Raw genomic sequence first — 25554 nt, 5'->3', positions numbered from 1 at the left:
ACCGTCCAGGTTTTAGTGATATGCTTGAGCACAGGTGGTTAAAGCAAAATAATTGAGGTATTAATTAGGTCACCTGTGCTCAAGTATGGCTATCCTGAAAACATGGACTGCTAGTGTACCTTGTGGACCGTGGTTGGGAACCCCTGATTTCTCTGACGTCCTAAGTGGATGCTGGGACTCCGTAAGGACCATGGGGAATAGCGGCTCCGCAGGAGACAGGGCACAAAAGTAAAGCTTTAGGATCAGGTGGTGTGCACTGGCTCCTCCCCCTATGACCCTCCTCCAAGCCTCAGTTAGATTTTTGTGCCCGAACGAGAAGGGTGCAGGCTAGGTGGCTCTCCTGAGCTGCTTAGAAGTAAAGGTTAAATAGGTTTTTTATTTTCAGTGAGACCTGCTGGCAACAGGCTCACTGCATCGAGGGACTAAGGGGAGAAGAAGCGAACTCACCTGCGTGCAGAGTGGATTGGGCTTCTTGGCTACTGGACATTAGCTCCAGAGGGACGATCACAGGTACAGCCTGGATGGGTCCCGGAGCCGCGCCGCCGGCCCCCTTACAGATGCTGAAGAGTGAAGAGGTCCAGAAATCGGCGGCAGAAGACGTTCCTGTCTTCATTAAGGTAGCGCACAGCACTGCAGCTGTGCGCCATTGCTCCCAGCACACTTCACACTGCGGTCACTGAGGGTGCAGGGCGCTGGGGGGGGGCGCCCTGGGCAGCAATGTAAATACCTCCTATGGCAAAAAATACATCACATATAGCCCCTGGGCTATATGGATGTATTTAACCCCTGCCAGTTTTCCAGATAAAAGCGGGAGAAGAGCCCGCCGAGAAGGAGGCGGGGCCTATCTCCTCAGCACACGGCGCCATTTTCCCACACAGCTCCGCTGGTAGGAAGGCTCCCAGACTCTCCCCTGCACTGCACTACAGAAACAGGGTACAACAGAGAGGGGGGGCACTTATTTGGCTAAAAATATATATAAGCAGCTATAAGGGATAGACACTTATTATAAGGTTGTCCCTATACAGTTTATAGCGCTTTGGTGTGTGCTGGCAAACTCTCCCTCTGTCTCCCCAAAGGGCTAGTGGGGTCCTGTCCTCTATCAGAGCATTCCCTGTGTGTGTGCTGTGTGTCGGTATGTTTGTGTCGACATGTATGAGGAGAAAAATGATGTGGAGACGGAGCAGATTGTCTGTAATAGTGATGTCACCCCCTAGGGGGTCGACACCTGAGTGGATGTACTGTTGAAAATTACGTGACAGTGTCAGCTCTGTATAAAAGACAGTGGTTGACATGAGACAGCCGGCTACTCAGCTTGTGCCTGTCCAAACGTCTCATAGGCCGTCAGGGGCTCTACGTTACCTCAGATGGCAGATACAGACGCCGACACGGATACTGACTCCTGTGTCGACGGTGAAGAGACAACTGTGATTTCCAATAGGGCCACACGTTACATGATTGAGGCAAGGGAAAATGTTTACACATTTCTGATAATATAACTACCACCAAAAAGGGGTATTATGTTTGGTGAGGAAAAACTACCTGTAGTTTTCCTGAATCTGAGAAATAAAATGAGGTGTGTGATGATGCGTGGGTTTCCCCCCGATAATTTCTAAAAAGTTATTGGCAGTATACCTTTTTCCGCCAGAGGTTAGGGTGCGTTGGGAAACACCCCCTAGGGGGGATAAGGCGCTCACACGCTTGTAAGAACAAGGGCTCTACCCTCTCCTGAGATGGCCGCCCTTAAGGATCCTGCTGATAGAAAGCAGGAGGGTATCCTAAAATGTATTTACACACATACTGGTGTTATACTGCGACCAGCAATCGCCTCAGCCTGGATGTGCAGTGCTGGGTTGGCGTGGTCGGATTCCCTGACTGGAAATATTGATATCCTAGATAAGGACAGTATATTATTGCCTATAGAGCATTTAAAATATATGCGAGATGCACAGCGGAATATTGCCGACTGGCATCAAGTATAAGTGCGTTGTCCAATTCTACCAGTAAAGTGGTCAGGTGAGGCGGATTCCAAACGGCATTTGGAATTATTGTCTTAAAAAAGGGGACATTTGGGGTCGGTCTTTCAGACCTGGTGGCCACGGCAACAGCTGGGATATCCACGTTTGTACCCCAGGTCGCCTCTCAAAATAAGACGCAGTATTATCAGGCGCAGTCCTTTGTTGGCAAGCGGACAAAAGGTTCCTCTTTTCTGCTCGTGACAGAGGGAGAGGAAAAAGGCTACAGAGATGAGCCAGTTCCCAGGAACAGAAACCCTTTCCCGCCTCTGCCAAGCCCTCAGTATGATGCTAGGGCTTTACAAGCTCAGGCACGGTGGGGGCCCGTTCTCAATGAATTTCAGTGCGCAGTGGGCTCACTCGCAAGTAGACCCCTGGATCCTTCAGGTAATATTTCAGGGGTACAAATTGGAATTCGAGACGTCTCCCCCTCGCCGTTTCCAAAAGTCGGTTTTACCGACGTCTCCCTCTGACAGGGAGGCAGTTTTGGAAGCCATTCACAAGCTGTATTCCCAGCAGGTGATAATCAAGGTACCCCTCCTGCAAAAGGAAACGGGGTATTATTCCACACTATTGTGGTACCGAAGCCAGACGGCTCGGTGAGACAGATTCTAAATCTAAAATCTTTGAATACAGAGGTTCAAATTCAAGATTGAGTCACTCAGAGCAGTGATTGCGAACCTGGAAGAAGGGGACTACATGATGTCTCGGGACATCAAGGATGCTTACCTTCATGTCAAAAAAAAAAAAAAAATTACCCTTCTCACCAAGGGTACCTCAGGTTATGTTACAGAACTGTCACTATCAGTTCAGACGCTGCCGTAGGGATGGTCCACAGCACCCCGGGTCTTTACTAAAGTAAGGACCGAAATGATGATATTCCTTCGAAGGAAGGGAATTTTAGTTATTCTTTACTTGGACGATTCCCTGATAAGGGTAAGATCCAGGGAACAGTTGGAGGTCAGTGTAGCACTATCTCAGGTAGTGTTGCGGCAGCACGATTGGATTCTCAATATTCCAAAATCGCAGCTGGTTCCGACGACTTGTCTTCTGTTCCTAGGGATGATCCTGGACACAGTCCAGAAAGAAGGTGTTTCTCCCGGAGGAGAAAGCCAGGGAGTTATCCGAGCTAGTCAGGAACCTCCTAAAACCGAGCCAAGTCTCAGTGCATCAATGCACAAGGGTTCTGTGTAAAAATGGTGGCTTCCTACGAAGCAATCCCATTTGGCAGATTCCACGCAAGGACTTTCCAGTGGGACCTACTGGAAAAATGGTCCGGGTCGCATCTTCAGATGCATCAGCGGATAACCCTGTCACCAAGGACAGGGGTATCCCTCCTGTGGTGGTTGCAGAGTGCTCATCTTCTAGAGGGCCGCAGATTCGGCATTCAGGACTGGGTCCTGGTGACCACGGATGCCAGCCTGCGAGGCTGGGGAGCAGTCACACAGGGAAGGAATATCCAGGGCTTATGGTCAAGTCTGGAGACATCACTTCACATAAATATCCTGAAGCTAAGGGCCATTTACAATGCTCTAAGCTTAGCAAGACCTCTGCTTCAAGGTCAGCCGGTGTTGATCCAGTCGGACAACATTACGGCAGTCACCCGCGTAAACAGACAGGGTGCCACAAGAAGCAGGAGGGCAATGGCAGAAGCTGCAAGGATTCTTCGCTGGGCGGAAAACCATGTGATAGCACTGTCAACAGTATTCATTCCGGGAGTGGACAACTGGGAAGCAGATTTCCTCAGCACGACCTCCACCCGGGAGAGTGGGAACTTCACCCAGAAGTCCTCCACATGATTATAAACCGTTGGGAAAAACTCGACAGGTATTGCGCCAGGTCAAGGGACCCTCAGTCAATAGCTGTAAAGGCTCTGGTAACACCGTGGGTGTACCAATCAGTGTATGGGTTCCCTCCTCTGCCTCTCATACCCAAGGTACTGAGATTGATAAGATGGAGAGGAGTAAGCACTATATTCGTGGCTCCGGTTTGGCCAAGAAGGACTTGGTAACCGGAACTTCAAGAGATGCTCACGGAGGATCCGTAGCCTCTACCTCTAAGAAGGGACCTGCTCCAGCAAGGACCCTGTCTGTTCCAAGACTTACCGCGGCTGCGTTTGACGGCATGGCGGTTGAACGCCGGATCCTGAAGGAAAAAGGCATTCCGGAAGAAGTCATCCCTATCCTGATCAAAGCCAGGAAGGATGTAACCGCAAAACATTATCACCGCATTTGGCGAAAATATGTTGCGTGGTGCGAGGCCAGTAAGGCCCGACGGAGGAAATTCGACGATTCCTACATTTCCTGCAAACAGGAGTGTCTATGGGCCTGAAATTGGGGTCCATTAAGGTTCAAATTTCGGCTCTGTCAATTTTCTTCCAAAAAGAACTAGCTTCAGTCCCTGAAGTTCAGGCGTTTGTAAAAGGGGTACTGCATATACAGTCTCCTTTGGTGCCTTCAGTGGCACCTTGGGATCTCAATGTAGTTTTTGGGTCCCAAAAGTCACATTGGTTTGACCCACTTAAATCTATGGAGTTAAAATATCTCACAGGAAAAGTGGTCATGCTGTTGGCTCTGGCCTGGGCCAGGCGCGTGTCAGAATTGGCGGCTTTATCCTGTAAAAGCCCTTATCTGATTTTCCATTCGGACAGGGCGGAATTGAGGACTCGTCCTCAGTTTCTCCCTAAGGTGGTTTCAGCGTCCACCTGAACCAACCTATTGTGGTGCCTGCGGCTACTAGGGACTTGGAGGACTCCAAGTTGCTAGACGTTGTCAAGGCCGGAAAATATATGTTTCCAGGACGGCTGGAGTCAGAAAATCTGACTCGCTTTTCATCCTGTATGCACCCAACAAGCTGGGTGCTCCTGCTTCTAAGCAGACGATTGCTCGTTGGATTTGTAGTACAATTCAGCTTGCACACTCTGTGGCAGGCCTGCCACAGCCAAAATCTGTTAAAGCCCATTCCACAAGGAAAGTGGGCTCATCTTGGGCGGCTGCCCGAGGGGTCTCGGCTTTACAACTTTGCCGAGCAGCTACTTGGTCAGGGGCAAACACGTTTGCTAAATTCTACATATTTGATACCCTGGCTGAGGAGGACCTGGAGTTCTCTCATTCGGTGCTGCAGAGTCATCCGCACTCTCCCGCCCGTTTGGGAGCTTTGGTATAATCCCCATGGTCCTTACGGAGTCCCAGCATCCACTTAGGACGTTAGAGAAAATAAGAATTTATTTACAGATAATTCTATTTCTCGTAGTCCGTAGTGGATGCTGGGCGCCCATCCCAAGTGCGGATTGTCTGCAATACTTGTATATAGTTATTGTTACAATAACATCGGGTTGTTTATTGTTGTGAGCCATCTTTCAGAGGCTCCTACGTTTTTATCATACCGTTAACTGGGTTCAGATCACAAGTTGTATGGTGTGATTGGTGTGGCTGGTATGAGTCTTACCCGGGATTCAAAATCCTTCCTTATTATGTACGCTCGTCCGGGCACAGTATCCTAACTGAGGCTTGGAGGAGGGTCATAGGGGGAGGAGCCAGTGCACACCACCTGATCCTAAAGCTTTACTTTTGTGCCCTGTCTCCTGCGGAGCCGCTATTCCCCATGGTCCTTACGGAGTCCCAGCATCCACTACGGACTACGAGAAATAGAATTATCGGTAAGTAAATTCTTATTATAAAGTAACAAAAAAAAAAAGCCATAATGTTAAAAAGACATTGAGGGTAAACAGGAAGAGACGAAAGGAAAACAAAATAAAAAGAATTGAAATAAAAATAAAAAAAGGCGAAAATGAGACAAGCTGGTTATAAGGTTTGTGTCTGCAGTCCACACTTGCATCTGCTGTAATAATGATAAGAGCTAAAAGTAAAACAAAAAGGATCCACTGAGAATTTTAATCATCACCAAAAGCATTTGTTCAAAAAAATGCACAATCTTTCCTCACATATAAAGGCCAGTAACAGCACTTTTCCAGCAGGACTTAAAATTAAATACAAATGTATCGTGCAAAGCATAAATTAAGTTGCACAAGCCAGGGGAGGGGGTGCGAACAACAAGTCAGAGAAAGTGTGGAGTGCAGCTTATATATAACTTATCTGGCTAAAGATGTTACATGTATCTCAGGTCAATAACCCATTTATAGTGTGAGGAAACATAAGCACTCGTCATTTCCACCAGACACCAAGAAATACCCCTTTTCCACTAGTGTAGCACGGGTCGCAGCCGTGTCGCCTGACACGGCTGCGACCCGTGCTACAGCCCCCTGCAGACAGCGCTCACCAACCCGGCAATTGCCGGGTTGGTGACGCGGCGCTGGGAGATCACATGATCTCCCAGTGCTGCCCTCCCTATGCACTGTGAAGGCGACACGGCTCCCGTTCACACTAGACAGCTAGCCGGGTTGAACACGTGTTCAACCCGGCTAGCTACCCGGGTAGGATTCCCGGATCACTTGATCCGGGAATTTGCCGGGGAACCCTTTTCCACTAGGGAAAAACACGGGTAAATGCACGCCCCCGCGCATTTACCCGTGTTTAAAAAAGCTAGTGGAAAAGGGGTATAAGTGATAAACTTGGTGCAAGCAGGCTCCAGAGCATGTAACCTAAATGAGTTTGGTGCCAGTGCCACTAGAAGACCTGGGACAACGTCCTGTAAAAAGAAAAAAAAAATATATAGTACAGGGGTTAAAACCTGGATACAAAGACAGAAACCACATGTGATTACAAACCTCTTTTTCTCCTCTGTGGATATGGGTCGATGGTAAGTTTGACAGTTGTTTTGCTTGACGAGCCAACTTGTTTCTGATCCTCAGATAGTAGCTTTCGTCTCTTGTTTGAAGTCTGGTTCTCACCTGTTTCAGTAGAAGATGGAGCAGTTTGGTGCACAAGTTTTCTTTTGCCTCTCTTTCCTCTTCTTCTTCCACTTCTTTTCAGGGGGGTTTTCTTTGAACTCTTTGCTATGCTCTGTAAAGCATTGCTTCCATGTGGGCTTTCACTGCCAACCTTAGCTTCTACTGCCAAGGGCAGCTTAGCCTCTGAGGCTACAGGATCATGCCCTACTAAATGGCCTCCACTTTTGGCATACTTGTCACTGTTACTAGAGACTGCAGTCTCCGATAAGAGGGTGGACACTTTTTTTAGTGTAACACTAAAATTTACAGGTGATGAAAAATAAAACTGCAGACGTGCATAGGCCAATTGACCACACTTCTCAGTAATGTCACTTTCATGACCATGAAATAGACTAGGGCTGTCACTTTGCTCTATCACCACCTCTGGGGGACTTTGACTCTCCCTTTGAAGAAATGCATACTTTCTGAAAAAACGTTCCATCAAAGTATCGGGATAAATGTTTTTGTTTTTACGCATCTGGCTTGTTTCCATATAGGCATATTGAAGGCCCGGCAACAGATTAGATATCTGCAATGAAATGTCATCTCTGATGAACTTGCATTCTTCTCTACCTATAAAAAAAAAACAAGTGAACTACAATAAACATTTAATTGTCAATTAGCTGCATTACATTTTTGTTTTAGTCTTATGAGGCATATATTTGACTAAAGTATTAGGAGTTATTTAACGCTAACACCCCTTTACCTTTTTGCAATCACAGTTCCAATTTCAATATTAAAAGAGTTCTTGTTCTGCTTTTTAAAAACATTTTTTTATGTCAAAACACAAAAAAAAATATGCACAAGTTTTGATAGGTTCTCAAGTTACCTTAAAACTAGGCAACGGAGATAATCTTTTTCCTAATGTTACTGGATCCAAGAACATTCTAACGCTTACCACTGAATACTAAATTCCATAGAGACGCAGTAAAAAAGCCAATCCTAGTATAGCCAATACACAAAATAATAGTGCAGTCACAGGAAGAGACAGATTTAGAGGCTCAGTAGCCTTATTTTACAGTATACCTCAGATCCACCCAGGTTCTAGTCACCTGGGCAGAATTCAACGACTACTTCCTAATATCGTCACACCACATTTGTTATGGCTTCCTACGTAGTGCTATATTGGGAAAACAGCAGTTGTTCCCAGGTTGTACTGAAAGCATGCATTGACAGGTTGGGCAAATATAACGTGTGCAGAGAGAGTTAGAATTGGGTGGGGTTTGTTCAAATTGAAATCTAAATTGCAGTGTAAAAATAAAGCAGTCAGTATTTACCCTGCACAGAAACAAAATAACCCACTCAAATCTAGATTTTTCTGCACGTTATATCTGCCCCCCTGCAGTGCACATGGTTTTGCCCATTAGAGAACAATTTTGCTGCTGCGATCAGGTCTGAATTAGGCCCTCAGTCAGGGACTGTGGTATCCCTGAATAACAGATCTGCAGCCATACAGAAACTCTGTACTAATATGATGTGGCTGGTCAGGAAAACTAGCAGAAACTTGCTATGGGATCAGAAAGTGGTACTCTGTGCTATAGGAAATGCCAACAGTTGCCGTCAAATAACATTGTTTTAGCAGTGTGTGTTGCCGTTGCTAGGTGTAAAAATCTGCCTACATACTACACTAATGAAAATTCACCACTGCATGCGAGTTCACATGACCAATACATAAGGTTTTATATGGACTTATTAGAACATATTACAAAACAGTAATTTCTTTATTAATAATGCATAGCTTTATACCTCTTTCAGCCAACAACTTTGTATGAGGAAATAAAAACAAGGCATTAAGTTGGGAAGAATCGCTTTCACCGACACCTGCAAATAAAAGCAAAATCTGTGTTTATCATTTTTTATAAAATCATAAAAAGATCATTCATTATATCAATTTCCCACAGGATAAGTTACCTTTGTGGTTCTTAAGTGCAGAAGAGGCCACCAAAATAAGAAATCCTTGGTCATTCAATACTTTGATTACAGCCTAAAACAAGAGGACAATAAATGACTCTGAAAGAGAGAATGTCACACTTGACTACATACAATACTAGTCAAAATGGGAGTGGAAAACAGAGCTTAGAGCAATAGTGGTGATACATCTGGGCAGATCATTGTACAACTGGTATAAAAAAAGGGTTTGCAAGGTAAAGTGAACACTTTCATATCAAACAAAAGGTCCAACAGATGTTGCAATGGTGGCCACTCTAGTTACACTATAATACACAATGGGCTTGATTCAGAGTTGCACGCTAATATGCTTATGTAACAACTGCTGGGATTTATATAGAGACACCTACCGTAGCCTTTGCAGCTGCCCGCACCTGCATACACATTTACAGAGCTGACACAAATCAAGAAAAATAGGATTTTGGTACTTACCAGGTAAATCCTTTTCTTTGAATCCATAGGGGGCACTGGAGTACTCTTGGGTTATGGACTGGGCGTAGCCGGAAATGGCACATATTTAAATATTTAAATTAGTAACTGGCCATCCCCTCCATAATCCCATAGAGCCTTCAGTATTTTTACTGGGCCGAACAGGAGTGATAGAGAGGATGAACCATAGAGAATAACATATAACATTATATGCACCTATAACATTATAATATAATGGTCAACCCTAAAGTTGACACATAACGGAACTGATAACAATCAGTTGATACCATAACATCGAATGCATTGGTGATGAAGTGTTACCATAAGATCCACAGACATTACCACAAGACAGGTAAACTGTTCTGGGTGGGCGTCCAGTGCCCCCTATGGATTCAAAGAAAAGGATTTACCTGGTAAGTACCAAAATCCTATTTTCTTTTTCATCCACTAGGGGTCACTGGAGTACTCTTGGGACGTACCAAAGTTTCCCCCTTGGGCGGGAGAGCAGTTTGGCACCTGTAATACTAGACGGCCAAAGCTAAATGCTGATGCCGCAAACGTAGCCAACCTGTAAAAGCGCACCAACATGCGCACTGATGGTCATGCACTGATGACCATGTAGCAGCTTGTCTACGCTGTTTCGTAGAAACTCCACGACCTGCTGCTCCTAACGTTCCCAAAGAACGTATGGAATGGTCTGACACTGATGTAGGCGGTTGAAGCCCGCTTATGCCGTTCACTAGAACGTTTGGAATGGTCTGACCTTGATGTAGGCGTTGTAGCCTATTATGAAGCTAAGCCTGACGTATGACATAAGGACTGCTTGGAAGCTTGTAAAGCCATCTTCACTACATTATAGAGAACAATGTGTCTGTTCTACGTACAATTGTTACATAAACGCGTAGTGCGCGTACCACATTCAAAGTAACTTAAGTTCTCGAACATATTGATAACCGAGGAACTACATTAATTAGTTGATGCGTGACATTATACGATCTTTGACTGGAACACGGAATTTGTGCGAAGTTCCGCCCTATGACCATAAAACACCAGATTTGGGGCCTTGACATGCAAGCCACCCTATGTTAAAAACACGCCTTGCTGAGAGGCTAAGGCTAAGAGAAAAGTGTTTACCAATTGATAAACGTAACATCCACTTGTTGTAAGAAATCAACAAATGAAGACTGTAAATAAAAAACCTAAAACCAGATCACGCCCCCTGGCGTTGTAGGTGGTAAAACCAGATCACGTCCCATGGCGCTGTAGGTGGTATAAATGGAGGTTGTCTGAGGACACCGTGCAGGAAAGTGTGTACAATCGGCAAAGGAGCCAAACACCTTTGCAGGTAAATTGACATGCAGAGACCTGCACCTTGAGTGTAGAATATAATCCTTCACCAAACCCATTTGTAAAAATATTAAAAGACGGGATAACTTGAAAATGATGTTGGAAACTTCTGAGCGTCACACCAACCTATAGAGGCACGCTAAACCTTGTGATAATGAGCTGCCGTACTGGCTTCCCAGCCCCTAACATGGTTTGTATACCAGATTCTGGCATGCCCTCCGTTCTTGAGAGCGCTTTGAACAGCCACCCCGTGAAACGCTGCCGCGCTAAAACGGGGTAAAAGAACTGACCCTAGTGGGATAGGTCCGGACGTGGCGAGAGCGGTGAAGGATCGGCTGCGAGTAGTTCGCGGAGATCCAAGAATCATGGCCTCCGAGGCCAATGTGGCGCCACTAGTATGACTGTCATGGAGTCTTGTATGATCCATTTTAGTACCCGAGGAAGCAGCGTAACCGTTGTAACAGATTCACAATGCTGTACAGCCACGCGATCGTGAGAGCATCAGAGCATCTACAGCTGCTGCCTTCGGAGCCCTTGTACTGGACACATACTGGAATGGACACATACTTCGATTTTTTTTTTGATTTTTTTTTAATTTGCTTGAAGAATCGCAGGACATTCAGTCCTCAGTACCTTCCGCATGAGGCACAGAAAAATACTGAAGGCTCTATGGGATTATGGAGGGGATGGCCAGTTACTAATTTAAATATTTAAATATGTGCCATTTCCGGCTACGCCCAGTCCATAACCCAAGAGTACTCCAGTGACCCCTAGTGGATGAAGAAGAAACATTGACTTCTCAAGTAAGTCTATGGCCACTGCAACAGAGACCAAGAGACGTGTTTCCTGCGAACTTGATCGCAGCTGGCGACTGATAACGACCCGAAAACAATCCAGACACACCTGCATTTTTGCCGCCTCCACCAGTTACCTCCCTATGCCTCCTGTCAATCACCCTCAAATGAGCCCTAACTGCGAGTATAATCACAATCCAATCGTTGTGAATGCGCACTTTACGATAATCGCTTAATTTCGAAAACAGCATACAACTGTGAGCAAAGCCCAATATGCAACTCTGTTGTAGAGTCTATGTACTGTACTTGCCACGATGAGTGCGAGGTGTAGTACCCATAGACTACAGCCATATATTCTATAACGGGCATTGGCTTCTCTAGCACATCAGCCTTTATCCACAACAACATGTACACTGTTTTAGAAGTGTTCAAAAGCAGTTGAAAAAAAATAAGAATTTACTTACCGATAATTCTATTTCTCGTAGTCCGTAGTGGATGCTGGGAACTCCGTAAGGACCATGGGGAATAGCGGCTCCATAGGAGACTGGGCACAAAAGTAAAGCTTTAGGACTACCTGGTGTGCACTGGCTCCTCCCCCTATGACCCTCCTCCAAGCCTCAGTTAGGATACTGTGCCCGGACGAGCGTACACAATAAGGAAGGATTTATGAATCCCGGGTAAGACTCATACCAGCCACACCAATCACACCGTACAACTTGTGATCTGAACCCAGTTAACAGCATGATAACAGAGGAGCCTCTGGATAGATGGCTCACAACAATAACCCGATTTAGTTAACAATAACTATGTACAAGTATTGCAGACAATCTGCACTTGGGATGGGCGCCCAGCATCCACTACGGACTACGAGAAATAGAATTATCGGTAAGTAAATTCTTATTTTCTCTGACGTCCTAGTGGATGCTGGGGACTCCGTAAGGACCATGGGGATTATACCAAAGCTCCCAAACGGGCGGGAGAGTGCGGATGACTCTGCAGCACCGAATGAGAGAACTCCAGGTCCTCCTCAGCCAGGGTATCAAATTTGTAGAATTTAGCAAACGTGTTTTCCCCTGACCAAGTAGCTGCTCGGCAAAGTTGTAAAGCCGAGACCCCTCGGGCAGCCGCCCAAGATGAGCCCACCTTCCTTGTGGAATGGGCTTTTACAGATTTTGGCTGTGGCAGGCCTGCCACAGAATGTGCAAGCTGAATTGTATTACAAATCCAACGAGCAATAGTCTGCTTAGAAGCAGGAGCACCCAGCTTGTTGGGTGCATACAGGATAAACAGCGAGTCAGATTTTCTGACTCCAGCCGTCCTGGAAACATATATTTTCAAGGCCCTGACTACGTCCAACAACTTGGAGTCCTCCAAGTCACTAGTAGCCGCAGGTACCACAATAGGTTGGTTCAGATGAAACACTGAAACCACCTTAGGGAGAAAATGAGGACGAGTCCTTAATTCCGCCCTGTCTGAATGGAAGATCAGATAAGGGCTTTTACAGGATAAAGCCCGCCAATTCTGACACGCGCCTGGCCGAGGCCAACAACATGACCACTTTCCATGTGAGATATTTTAACTCCACAGATTCAAGTGGTTCAAACCAATGTGACTTTAGGAACCCCAAAACTACATTGAGATCCCAAGGTGCCACTGGAGGCACAAAAGGAGGCTGTATATGCAGTACCCCTTTTACAAACGTCTGAACTTCAGGAACTGAAGCTAGTTCTTTCTGGAAGAAAATTGACAGGGCCGAAATTTGAACCTTAATGGACCCCAATTTTAGGCCCATAGACACTCCTGTTTACAGGAAATGCAGGAATCGACCTAGTTGAAATTCCTCCATCGGGCCTTACTGGCCTCACACCACGCAACATATTTTCGCCAAATGCGGTGATAATGCTTTGCGGTTACATCCTTCCTGGCTTGATCAGGGTAGGGATGACTTCATCCGGAATGCCTTTTTCCTTCAGGATCCGGCGTTCAACCGCCCTGCCGTCAAACGCAGCCGCGGTAAGTCTTGGAATAGACTGGGTCCTTGCTGGAGCAGGTCCCTTCTTAGAGGTAGAGGCCACGGGTCCTCCGTGAGCATCTCTTGAAGTTCCGGGTACCAAGTCCTTCTTGGCCAATCCGGAGCCACGAGTATAGTTCTTACTCCCCTCCGTCTTATAATTCTCAGTACTTTTGGTATGAGAGGAAGAGGAGGGAACACATACACTGACTGGAACACCCACGGTGTTACCAGAGCGTCCACAGCTATTGCCTGAGGGTCCCTTGACCTGGCGCAATACCTGTCCAATTTTTTGTTTAGGCGGGACGCCATCATGTCCACCTTTGGTTTTTCCCAACGGTTTACAATCATGTGAAAGACTTCTGGGTGAAGTCCCCACTCTCCCGGGTGGATGTCGTGCCTGCTGAGGAAGTCTGCTTCCCAGTTGTCCACTCCCGGAATGAACACTGCTGACAATGCTATCACATGATTTTCCGCCCAGCGAAAAATCCTTGCAGCTTCTGCCATTGCCCTCCTGCTTCTTGTGCCGCCCTGTCTGTTTACGTGGGCGACTGCCGTGATGTTGTCCGACTGGATCAGCACCGGCTGACCTTGAAGCAGAGGTCTTGCTTGGCTTAGGGCATTGTAAATGGCCCTTAGCTCCAAAATATTTATGTGAAGTGATGTCTCCAGGCTTGACCACAAGCCCTGGAAATTTTTTCCCTGTGTGACTGCTCCCCAGCCTTGCAGGCTGGCATCCGTGGTCACCAGGACCCAGTCCTGAATGCCGAATCTGCGGCCCCCTAGAAGATGAGCACTCTGCAACCACCACAGGAGAGACACCCTTGTCTTTGGTGACAGGGTTATCCGCTGATGCATCTGAAGATGCGATCCGGACCATTTGTCCAGCAGGTCCCACTGGAAAGTTCTTGCGTGGAATCTGCCGAATGGAATTGCTTCGTAGGAAGCCACCATTTTTCCCAGGACCCTTGTGCACTGATGCACTGACACTTGGCCTGGTTTTAGGAGGTTTCTGACTAGTTCGGATAACTCCCTGGCTTTCTCCTCCGGGAGAAACACCTTTTTCTGGACTGTGTCCAGGATCATCCCTAGGAATAGAAGACGTGTCGTCGGGATCAGCTGCGATTTTGGAATATTGAGAATCCAACCGTGCTGCCGCAACACTACTTGAGATAGTGCTACCCCGACTACCAACTGTTCCCTGGATCTTGCCCTTATCAGGAGATCGTCCAAGTAAGGGATAACTAAAACTCCCTTCCTTCGAAGGAGTATCATCATTTCGGCCATTACTTTGGTAAAGACCCGGGGTGCCGTGGACAAACCAAACGGCAGCGTCTGAAACTGATAGTGACAGTTCTGTACCACAAACCTGAGGTACCCTTGGTGAGAAGGGTAAATTGGGACATGGAGATAAGCATCCTTGATGTCCAGAGACACCATATAATCCCCTTCTTCCAGGTTCGCAATCACCGCTCTGAGTGACTCCATCTTGAATTTGAACCTTTGTATGTAAGTGCTCAAGGATTTCAGATTTAAAATAGGTCTCACCGAGCCGTCAGGCTTCGGTACCACAAACAGCGTGGAATAATACCCCTTTCCCTGTTGTAGGAGGGGTACCTTGATTATCACCTGCTGGGAATACAGCTTGTGAATGGCTTCCAATACCGCCTCCCTGTCGGAGGGAGACGTCGATAAAGCAGACTTTAGGAAACGGCGAAGGGGAGACGTCTCGAATTCCAATTTGTACCCCTGAGATACCACCTGAAGGATCCAGGGGTCCACCTGTGAGTGAGCCCACTGCACGCTGAAATTTTTGAGACGGGCCCCCACCGTGCCTGAGTCCGCTTGTAAAGCCCCAGCGTCATGCTGAGGACTTGGCAGAAACGGGAGAGGGCTTCTGTTCCTGGGAACTGGCTGTTTGCTGCAGCCTTTTTCCTCTCCCTCTGCCACGGGGCAGAAATGAGGAGTCTTTTGCCCGCTTGCCCTTATGGGGCCTAAAGGACTGCGCCTGATAATACGGCGCCTTCTTATGTTGAGAGGCTACCTGGAGTAAAAATGTGGATTTCCCAGCCGTTGCCGTGGCCACCAGGTCTGTTAGACCTACCCCAAATAACTCCTCCCTTTTATAAGGCGATACTTCCATATGCCTTTTGGAATCAGCATCACCTGACCACTGTCTTGTCCATAACCCTCTTCTGGCAGAAATGGACAGCGCACTTACTCTTGATGCCAGTCGGCAAATATCCCTCTGTGCATCACGCATATATAGAAATGCATCTTTTAAATGCTCTATAGTCAGTAATATACTGTCCCTATCTAGGGTATCAATATTGTCAGTCAGGGAATCCAACCAAGCTACCCCAGCACTGTACATCCAGGCTGAGGCGATTGCTGGTCGCAGTATCACACCCGTGTGAGTGTATATACATTTTTAGGATATTTTCCTGCTTTCTGTCAGCAGGTTCCTTAAGGGCGGCCGTATCCGGGGACGGTAGTGCCACCTGTTTAGACAAGCGTGTGAGCGCTTTATCCACCCTAGGGGGTGTTTCCCAACGTGCCCTATCCTCTGGCGGGAAGGGGTATGATGCTAATAACTTTTTAGGAATTAACAGTTTTTATCGGTGGAAACCCACGCATCATCACACACTTCATTTAATTCCTCAGATGCAGGAAAAACTACAGGCAGTTTTTTCTCACCCAACATAATACCCTTTTTAGTGGTACTGGTATTATCAGAAATATGTAACATTTTCCATAGCCTCAATCATGTAACGTGTGGCCCTACTGGAAGTCACATTCGTCTCTTAATCGTCGACACTGGAGTCAGTATCCGTGTCGGCGTCTGTATCTGCCATCTGAGGTAACGGGCGTTTTAGAGGCCCTGATGGCTTTTGAGACACCTGGACAGGCACAGGCTGAGTAGCCGGCTGTCTCATGTCATCAATCTTTTGTAAAGAGCTGACACTGTCACGTAATTCCTTCCATAAGCTCAGCCACTCAGGTGTCGACTCCCTAGGGGGTGACATCTCCATTACAGGCAATTGCTCCGCCTCCACACCATTTTCCTCCTCATACATGTCGACACAATCGTACCGACACACAGCACACACACAGGGAATGCTCTGATAGAGGACAGGACCCCACTAGCCCTTTGGGGAGACAGAGGGAGAGTATGCCAGCACACACCAGAGCGCTATATATATACAGGGATAACCTTATAGAAGTGTTTTTCCCCTTATAGCTGCTGTTTTATTAATACTGCGCCTAATTAGTGCCCCCCTCTCTTTTTTAACCCCTTTCTGTAGTGTAGTAACTGCAGGGGAGAGCCAGGGAGCTTCCCTCCAACTGAGCTGTAAGAGAAAATGGCGCCAGTGTGCTGATGAGATAGGCTCCGCCCCTTTTTCGCGGACTTTTCTCCCGCATTTTTATGGATTCTGGCAGGGGTTAAAATACATCCATATAGCCCTGGGGGTTATATGTGATGTATGTTTGCCAGCCAAGGTGTTTTTATTGCTGCTCAGGGCGCCCCCCCCCAGCGCCCTGCACCCATCAGTGACTGCAGTGTGAGGTGTGTATGAGGAGCAATGGCGCACAGCTGCAGTGCTGTGCGCTACCTTGGTGAAGACTGATGTCTTCTGCCGCCGATTTTCCGGACCTCTTCTTGCTTCTGGCTCTGTAAGGGGGCCGGCGGCGCGGCTCTGGGACCGGACTCCGAGGCTGGGCCTGTGTTCGGTCCCTCTGGAGCTAATGGTGTCCAGTAGCCAAGAAGCCCAAGCTGGCTGCAAGCAGGCAGGTTCGCTTCTTCTCCCCTTAGTCCCTCGATGCAGTGAGCCTGTTGCCAGCAGGTCTCACTGAAAATAAAAAACCTAAAACTAAACTTTCACTAAGAAGCTCAGGAGAGCCCCTAGTGTGCACCCTTCTCGGCCGGGCACAAAAATCTAACTGAGGCTTGGAGGAGGGTCATAGGGGGAGGAGCCAGTGCACACCAGGTAGTCCTAAAGCTTTACTTTTGTGCCCAGTCTCCTGCGGAGCCGCTATTCCCCATGGTCCTTACGGAGTTCCCAGCATCCACTAGGACGTCAGAGAAATATGAATACATAAAGGTTATCCATTCCTCGACCAGAGAGAAGCCACATTACAGTACATTATTATGGAGCGACAGACCTGATCCATGGGCATACAAGACCCATCTGTACACATGTACATGGAGTCAGATTTACATACTATAAAATGAAAACAGAAAACCGTACTGTCCCAGAACAGTGCATTGGATGAGTCCACAAGTAACAAAAAGGTGTTCTGAGTTGGAGCCAGTGAATCCTCTACGGCAGTGTTTTTCAACCACTGTGCCGTGGCACACTAGTGTGCCCTGAGCAGTCTCCAGGTGTGCCGCCATAGAAGCACAGTCAGGCCCGTCAGTGTTTTGCCGCTACTGAGGCCCTGGAACGATCAAATACTGGTGGGTTTAGTGGCTGCAGAGCCAGTTCTAATTTTGGGCCTGGGCAGTCTTGGGCTCTTCTGGCTTTCTGAGATGTGGCCCAGGTATTACTTACGGAGAAGCTGCGACATAACATCCTAGGACACGCAACTGCACCATGTATCACCTTTATATTTGAATGTGCCTTGACAATATTTAAATATTGTTCAGTGTGCCGCGAGTTGTAAAAGGCTGAAAGTCTCTGTTCTGCAGTAAGGGATTTCCCATACTGAGCATGTAAGCACATTTATCAGCAGAATGAATCTAGCGACAAAGGGGGTAATTCCGAGTTGATCGCAGCAGGATTTTTGTTAGCAGTTGGGCAAAACCATGTGCACTGCAGGGGAGGCAGATATAACATGTGCAGAGAGAGTTAGATTTGGGTGGGTTATTTTGTTTCTGTGCAGGGTAAATACTGGCTGTTTTATTTTTACACTGCAATTTAGATTGCAGATTGAACACACCACACCCAAATCTAACTCTCTCTGCACATGTTATATCTGCCTCCCTTGCAGTGCACATGGTTTTGCCCAACTGCTAACAAAAATCCTGCTGCGATCAACTCAGAATTACCCCCAAAATGTAGTCATGCTGCGCCAGTACAATTTGGCCCATGTGACATACCACACTGAATTTCATTGCAGAGGTTTACAAAGGCTCTATCTGTGGAATGGTAAGGGGTCTAAAAATTAATCTTTACAAAACTCTCTATTAATGTTCAGGATTAATAGGCGCATGCACCTTGTTACACACAGTACTGGGCTGCTTCTGCTCCCCTGCCCTTTCTTATAAGCAAAGTGCCCACCTATGTGAACATTTTATTGTTATTTTACCAGTTGGGGCATTTTCTTAAATCCAAAAAAACCTACCGGTAATTAATTGGATTCAGCAAAAAATAATAACAAAAAAAACAAAATAAAAACCTAGTGTATATATACTTGCTTACTCTTCCACAAGTTGCAGGAGACTCAATTCAAAAAACATTTTAAAAAATAAGATTTTACTTACCGATAAATCTATTTCTCGTAGTCCGTAGTGGATGCTGGGGACTCCGTCAGGACCATGGGGATTAGCGGCTCCGCAGGAGACAGGGCACAAAAATAAAGCTTTAGGATCAGGTGGTGTGCACTGGCTCCTCCCCCTATGACCCTCCTCCAAGCCTCAGTTAGGATACTGTGCCCGGACGAGCGTACACAATAAGGAAGGATTTTGAATCCCGGGTAAGACTCATACCAGCCACACCAATCACACCGTACAACTTGTGATCTGAACCCAGTTAACAGTATGACAACGTAGGAGCCTCTGAACAGACGGCTCACAACAAGAACAACCCGATTTTTTTGTAACAATAACTATGTACAAGTATTGCAGACAATCCGCACTTGGGATGGGCGCCCAGCATCCACTACGGACTACGAGAAATAGATTTATCGGTAAGTAAAATCTTATTTTCTCTAACGTCCTAGTGGATGCTGGGGACTCCGTCAGGACCATGGGGATTATACCAAAGCTCCCAAACGGGCGGGAGAGTGCGGATGACTCTGCAGCACCGAATGAGAGAACTCCAGGTCCTCTTTAGACAGGGTATCAAATTTGTAGAATTTTACAAACGTGTTCTCCCCCGACCACGTAGCTGCTCGGCAGAGTTGTAATGCCGAGACCCCTCGGGCAGCCGCCCATGATGAGCCCACCTTCCTTGTGGAATGGGCCTTGACAGATTTAGGCTGTGGCAGGCCTGCCACAGAATGTGCAAGTTGAATTGTGCTACAAATCCAACGAGCAATCGTCTGCTTAGAAGCAGGAGCACCCAGCTTGTTGGGTGCATACAGTGAGTCAGATTTTCTGACTCCAGCCGTCCTTGAAATATATATTTTCAATGCCCTGACAACGTCCAGTAACTTGGAATCCTCCAAATCGCTAGCAGCCGCAGGCACCACAATAGGCTGGTTCAGGTGAAACGCTGACACCACCTTAGGCAGAAAATGAGGACGCGTCCGCAGTTCTGCCCTGTCCGAATGGAAAATCAGATATGGGCTTTTATACGAAAAAGCCGCCAATTCTGACACTCTCCTGGCTGAAGCCAGGGCCAGTAGCATGGTTACTTTCCGTGTAAGATATTTCAAATCCGCCGATTTGAGTGGCTCAAACCAATGGGATTTGAGAAAATCCAAAACTACATTAAAGGTCCCACGGAGCCACTGGGGGCACAACCGGGGGCTGTATATGTAGTACTCCTTTTACAAAAGTCTGGACTTCAGGAACTGAAGCCAATTCTTTCTGGAAGAAAATCGACAGGGCCGAAATTTGAACCTTAATGGACCCCAACTTGAGGCCCATAGACAATCCTGTTTGCAGGAAATGTAGGAATCGACCAAATTGAAATTCCTCCGTGGGGGCCTTCCTGGCCTCGTACCACGCAACATATTTTCTCCAAATGCGGTGATAATGTTGTGCAGTCACCTCCTTCCTGGCTTTAACCAGTGTAGGGATGACCTCTTCCGGAATGCCTTTTTCCCTTAGAATTCGGCGTTCAACCGCCACGCCGTCAAACGCAGCCGCGGTAAGTCTTGGAATAGACACGGTCCCTGCTGAATCAGGTCCCGTCTTAGAGGTAGAGGCCACGGATTTTCCGTGAGCATCTCCTGAAGTTCCGGGTACCAAGTTCTTCTTGGCCAATCCGGAGCCACGAGTATCGTTCTTACTCCCCTTTGCCGTATAATTCTCAGTACTTTGGGTATGAGAGGCAGAGGAGGAAACACATACACTGACTGGAACACCCACGGTGTTACCAGAGCGTCCACAGCTATTGCCCGAGGGTCTCTTGACCTGGCGCAATACCTGTCCAGTTTTTTGTTGAGGTGAGACGCCATCATATCCACCTTTGGTTTTTCCCAACGGTTCACAATCATGTGGAAGACTTCTGGATGAAGTCCCCACTCTCCCGGGTGTAGATCGTGTCTGCTGAGGAAGTCTGCTTCCCAGTTGTCCACTCCCGGAATGAACACTGCTGACAGTGCTATCACATGATCTTCCGCCCAGCGAAGAATCCTTGCAGCTTCTGCCATTGCTCTCCTGCTTCTTGTGCCGCCCTGTCTGTTTACGTGGGCGACTGCCGTGATGTTGTCCGACTGGATCAACACCGGCTGACCCTGAAGCAGGGGTTTTGCCAGGCTTAGAGCATTGTAAATCGCTCTTAGCTCCAGTATATTTATGTGAAGAGACATCTCCAGGCTTGACCATACTCCCTGGAAGTTTCTTCCCTGTGTGACCGCTCCCCAGCCTCTCAGACTGGCATCCGTGGTCACCAGGACCCAGTCCTGTATGCCGAATCTGCGGCCTTCTAACAGATGAGCACTCTAACCACCACAGAAGAGACACCCTTGTCCGTGGCGATAAGGTTATCCGCTGATGCATCTGCAGATGCGATCCGGACCATTTGTCCAGCAGATCCCACTGAAAAGTTCGTGCGTGGAATCTGCCGAATGGGATTGCTTCGTAAGAAGCCACCATCTTTCCCAGGACTCTTGTGCATTGATGCACAGACACTTTTCCTGGTTTTAGGAGGTTCCTGACAAGTTCGGATAACTCCTTGGCTTTCTCCTCCGGAAGAAACACCTTTTTCTGAACAGTGTCCAGAATCATTCCCAGGAACAGCAGACGTGTTGTCGGGGTCAACTGAGATTTTGGGAAATTCAGAATCCACCCGTGTTGTTGCAGCACTACTTGGGTTAGTGCTACTCCGTCCTCCAGCTGTTCTCTGGACCTTGCCCTTATCAGGAGATCGTCCAAGTAAGGGATAATTAATACGCCTCTTCTTCGCAGAAGAATCATCATTTCGGCCATTACCTTGGTAAAGACCCGAGGTGCCGTGGACAATCCAAACGGCAGCGTCTGAAACTGATAATGACAGTTTTGCACCACGAACCTAAAGTACCCTTGATGTGAAGGGCAAATTGGGACATGCAGGTAAGCATCTTTTATGTCCAGGGACACCATAAAGTCCCCTTCTTCCAGATTCGCTATCACTGCTCTGAGTGATTCCATCTTGAACTTGAATTTTTTTATGTACAGGTTCAAAGATTTCAGATTTAGAATAGGTCTTACCGAGCCGTCCGGCTTCGGTACCACAAATAGCGTGGAGTAATACCCCTTTCCCTGTTGTAGGAGGGGTACCTTGACTATCACCTGCTGAGAAAACAGCTTGTGAATGGCTTCCAATACCGTCGCCCTGTCTGAGGGAGATGTTGGCAAAGCAGACTTTAGGAACCGGCGAGGGGGAGACTTCTCGAATTCCAACCTGTAACCCTGAGATACTACCTGCAGGATCCAGGGGTCCACCTGTGAGCAAGCCCACTGCGCGCTGAAATTCTTGAGTCGACCCCCCCACCGCTCCTGAGTCCGCTTGTAAAGCCCCAGTGTCATGCTGAGGGCTTTGCAGAACCCGCGGAGGGCTTCTGTTCCTGGGAAGGAGCTGCTTGCTGCCCTCTCTTACCCTTTCCTCTGCCTCGGGGCAGATATGACTGTCTTTTTGCCCGCTTGTTCTTATAGGACCGAAAGGACTGCGGCTGAAAAGACGGTGTCTTTTTCTGTTGGGAGGGGGTCTGAGGTAAAAAGGTGGATTTCCCGGCAGTTGCCGTGGCCACCAAATCCGATAGACCGACGCCAAATAATTCCTCCCCTTTATACGGCAATACTTCCATATGCCGTTTGGAATCCGCATCACCTGACCACTGTCGTGTCCATAAACTTCTTCTGGCAGATATGGACATCGCACTTACTCTCGATGCCAGAGTGCAAATATCCCTCTGAGCATCTCGCATATAAAGAAAAGCATCCTTTAATTGCTCTAAAGTCTGTAAAATACTGTCCCTATCCAGGGTATCAATATTTTCAGTCAGGGAATCCGACCAGACCACTCCAGCACTGCACATCCAGGCTGAGGCGATGGCTGGTCGCAGTATAACACCAGTATGTGTGTATATACTTTTTAGAGTAGTTTCCAGCCTCCTATCAGCTGGATCCTTGAGGGCGGCCGTATCAGGAGACGGTAACGCCACTTGTTTTGATAAGCGTGTGAGCGCCTTATCCACCTTAGGGGGTGTTTCCCAGCGCGCCCTAACCTCTGGCGGGAAAGGGTATAATGCCAATAACTTTTTAGAAATTAGCCCTTTTCTATCTGGGTTAACCCACGCTTCATCACATACATCATTCAATTCCTCTGATTCAGGAAAAACTACAGGTAGTTTTTTCACCCCCCACATAATACCCCTTTTTGTGGTACTTGTAGTATCAGAGATATGCAAAGTCTCCTTCATTGCCGTGATCATATAACGTGTGGCCCTACTGGAAAATACGTTTGTTTCTTCACCGTCGACACTAGATTCAGTGTCCGTGTCTGGGTCTGTATCGACCGACTGAGGTAAAGGGCGTTTTACAGCCCCTGACGGTGTCTGAGACGCCTGGGCAGGTACCAACTGGTTTGACGGCCGTCTCATGTCGTCAACTGATTTTTGTAATGTGCTGACATTATCACGTAATTCCATAAACAAAGCCATCCATTCCGGTGTCGACTCCCTAGGGGGTGACATCACCATTACCGGCAATTGCTCTGCCTCCACACCAACATCGTCCTCATACATGTCGACACACACGTACCGACACACAGCAGACACACAGGGAATGCTCTATTGAAGACAGGACCCCACTAGCCCTTTGGGGAGACAGAGGGAGAGTTTGCCAGCACACACCCAAGCGCTATAATATATATGGGAACAACCCTATATAAGTGTTGTATCCTTATAGCAGCTTAAATATATTAATATCGCCAAAAAAAGTGCCCCCCCTCTCTGTTTTACCCTGTTTCTGTAGTGCAGTGCAGGGGAGAGTCCTGGGAGCCTTCCTCACAGCGGAGCTGAGCAGGAAAATGGCGCTGTGTGCGGAGGAGAATAAGCCCCGCCCCCTATTTCGGCGGGCTCTTCTCTGGAATCTGTGAGATCTGGCAGGGGTTAAATACATCCATATAGCCTCAAAGGGCTATATGCGATGTATTTTTAGCCATAAAAAGGTATTATACATTGCTGCCCAGGGCGCCCCCCCAACGCCCTGCACCCTCCGTGACCGCTGTGTGAAGTGTGCTGACAACAATGGCGCACAGCTGCAGTGCTGTGCGCTACCTCAGGAAGACTGAAAAGTCTTCTGCCGCCTGCTTCTGGACCTCTTCCATCTTCGGCATCTGCAAGGGGGGTCGGCGGCGCGGCTCCGGGACGAACCCCAGGGTGAGACCTGTGTTCCGACTCCCTCTGGAGCTAATGGTGTCCAGTAGCCTAAGAAGCCAATCCATCCTGCACGCAGGTGAGTTCACTTCTCTCCCCTAAGTCCCTCGATGCAGTGAGCCTGTTGCCAGCAGGACTCACTGAAAATAAAAAACCTAAAAAACTTTTTCTAAGCAGCTCTTTAGGAGAGCCACCTAGATTGCACCCTGCTCGGACGGGCACAAAAACCTAACTGAGGCTTGGAGGAGGGTCATAGGGGGAGGAGCCAGTGCACACCACCTGATCCTAAAGCTTTATTTTTGTGCCCTGTCTCCTGCGGAGCCGCTAATCCCCATGGTCCTGACGGAGTCCCCAGCATCCACTAGGACGTTAGAGAAATATAAGGTAATTATGGTGTACATGTGGAAGGGAATATATACTTTAAGCTCCACTAGGGCAAGGACCCTCGATGTGAATAACCAAAGATTTCCTGTTGTGTCCTGCAGAATATGGGAATGCTATACAAATAGCTGCTAATAAACAATCAGCCAGCAACAGACCTACAAGGATTTACTGAATACACTTCAGCAGAGGTTATCCAGCATTATTATAAGCAAAAGGCAAAAATCCTCCTGTCCAGTTTGTTTGAAGCGTTGGCGTTGTACAGCATAGGCAAACGCCTAGGGGGAGGGGCTCCTGGTTGCCTGGAAACCCCCCTCCTATTAGTCAGCTGCTCAAATTATAACAATAGCACATAACACGATTACTTAAGCTGCCGTCACAACATGTACTTTTAGGGAGTGGAGCTGCTGCACATGCTCAGTGGTAGCACCTTCTAACAAATTTTCTGTGAGTGCGGATCAGTGCACTGGACTAGAGAGTAGCTGCCAAGAAGAAGATGTAGGCACTTTATCATAAGGTGGGAGAATGTGTGCTTAGAAAGTGAAGTTCTGTCTTTACTGGTTCTATTATGTTTGTGTATTTATTTATTTATTATGAGATGTTTTAACCTTTTCCTGACCACTTATTTTATTTATATTAGTTAAATATGTTTAAGACAGTCTATACTAAAGACTACCTATAGTGTTGGATATTAATATGGGATCAGTATGATATCCCGGTGGTCAGGCCACAGACGCCAGGATCCCGACCACCGGGATACCAGCAGTGAGCGCAGCATATCCGCTTGCAACGCTTCAGGGCCCAGTATAGGGTTATATTCCCCCTCGGGTGGTGGCGTGGATCACCATCCAAGTGGGGATTCCAACCGCCGTTATTTCACTGGGTGTCAGGATTCCGGTGTCTGTATCCTGACAGCCGGCCAATTGAGTGCCTCCCATTAATACTATATTCCACACACTATCCATACCTCCCAACATGACCCATTCCAGAAGGGAC

The 25554-nt window shown here is 47.5% G+C and overlaps 1 protein-coding gene across 9 annotated transcripts in view; it reads right to left on the bottom strand.

Moving 5' to 3' along the window:
• The window catches only part of TASOR2 (transcription activation suppressor family member 2), a 259706-nt gene that overhangs the window by 194149 nt on the left and 40003 nt on the right, over positions 1-25554 (bottom strand). For all 9 annotated transcript variants that reach the window (XM_063926781.1, XM_063926779.1, XM_063926786.1 and 6 more), the window contains 3 exons: positions 8812-8884; positions 8647-8721; positions 6739-7473 (listed from right to left, as the gene is read on the bottom strand). In XM_063926781.1, the coding sequence (XP_063782851.1) occupies positions 6739-7473; positions 8647-8721; positions 8812-8884 (883 nt within the window). The remainder of the gene's footprint in view (positions 1-6738; positions 7474-8646; positions 8722-8811; positions 8885-25554) is intronic.

This window comes from Pseudophryne corroboree, chromosome 6, assembly GCF_028390025.1.
Source record: "Pseudophryne corroboree isolate aPseCor3 chromosome 6, aPseCor3.hap2, whole genome shotgun sequence".
Classification (NCBI taxonomy): Eukaryota; Metazoa; Chordata; class Amphibia; order Anura; family Myobatrachidae; genus Pseudophryne; species Pseudophryne corroboree.
The sequence above is the reverse complement of the archived record's forward strand: the minus strand, read 5'-3'. Positions and strand labels throughout refer to the sequence as shown.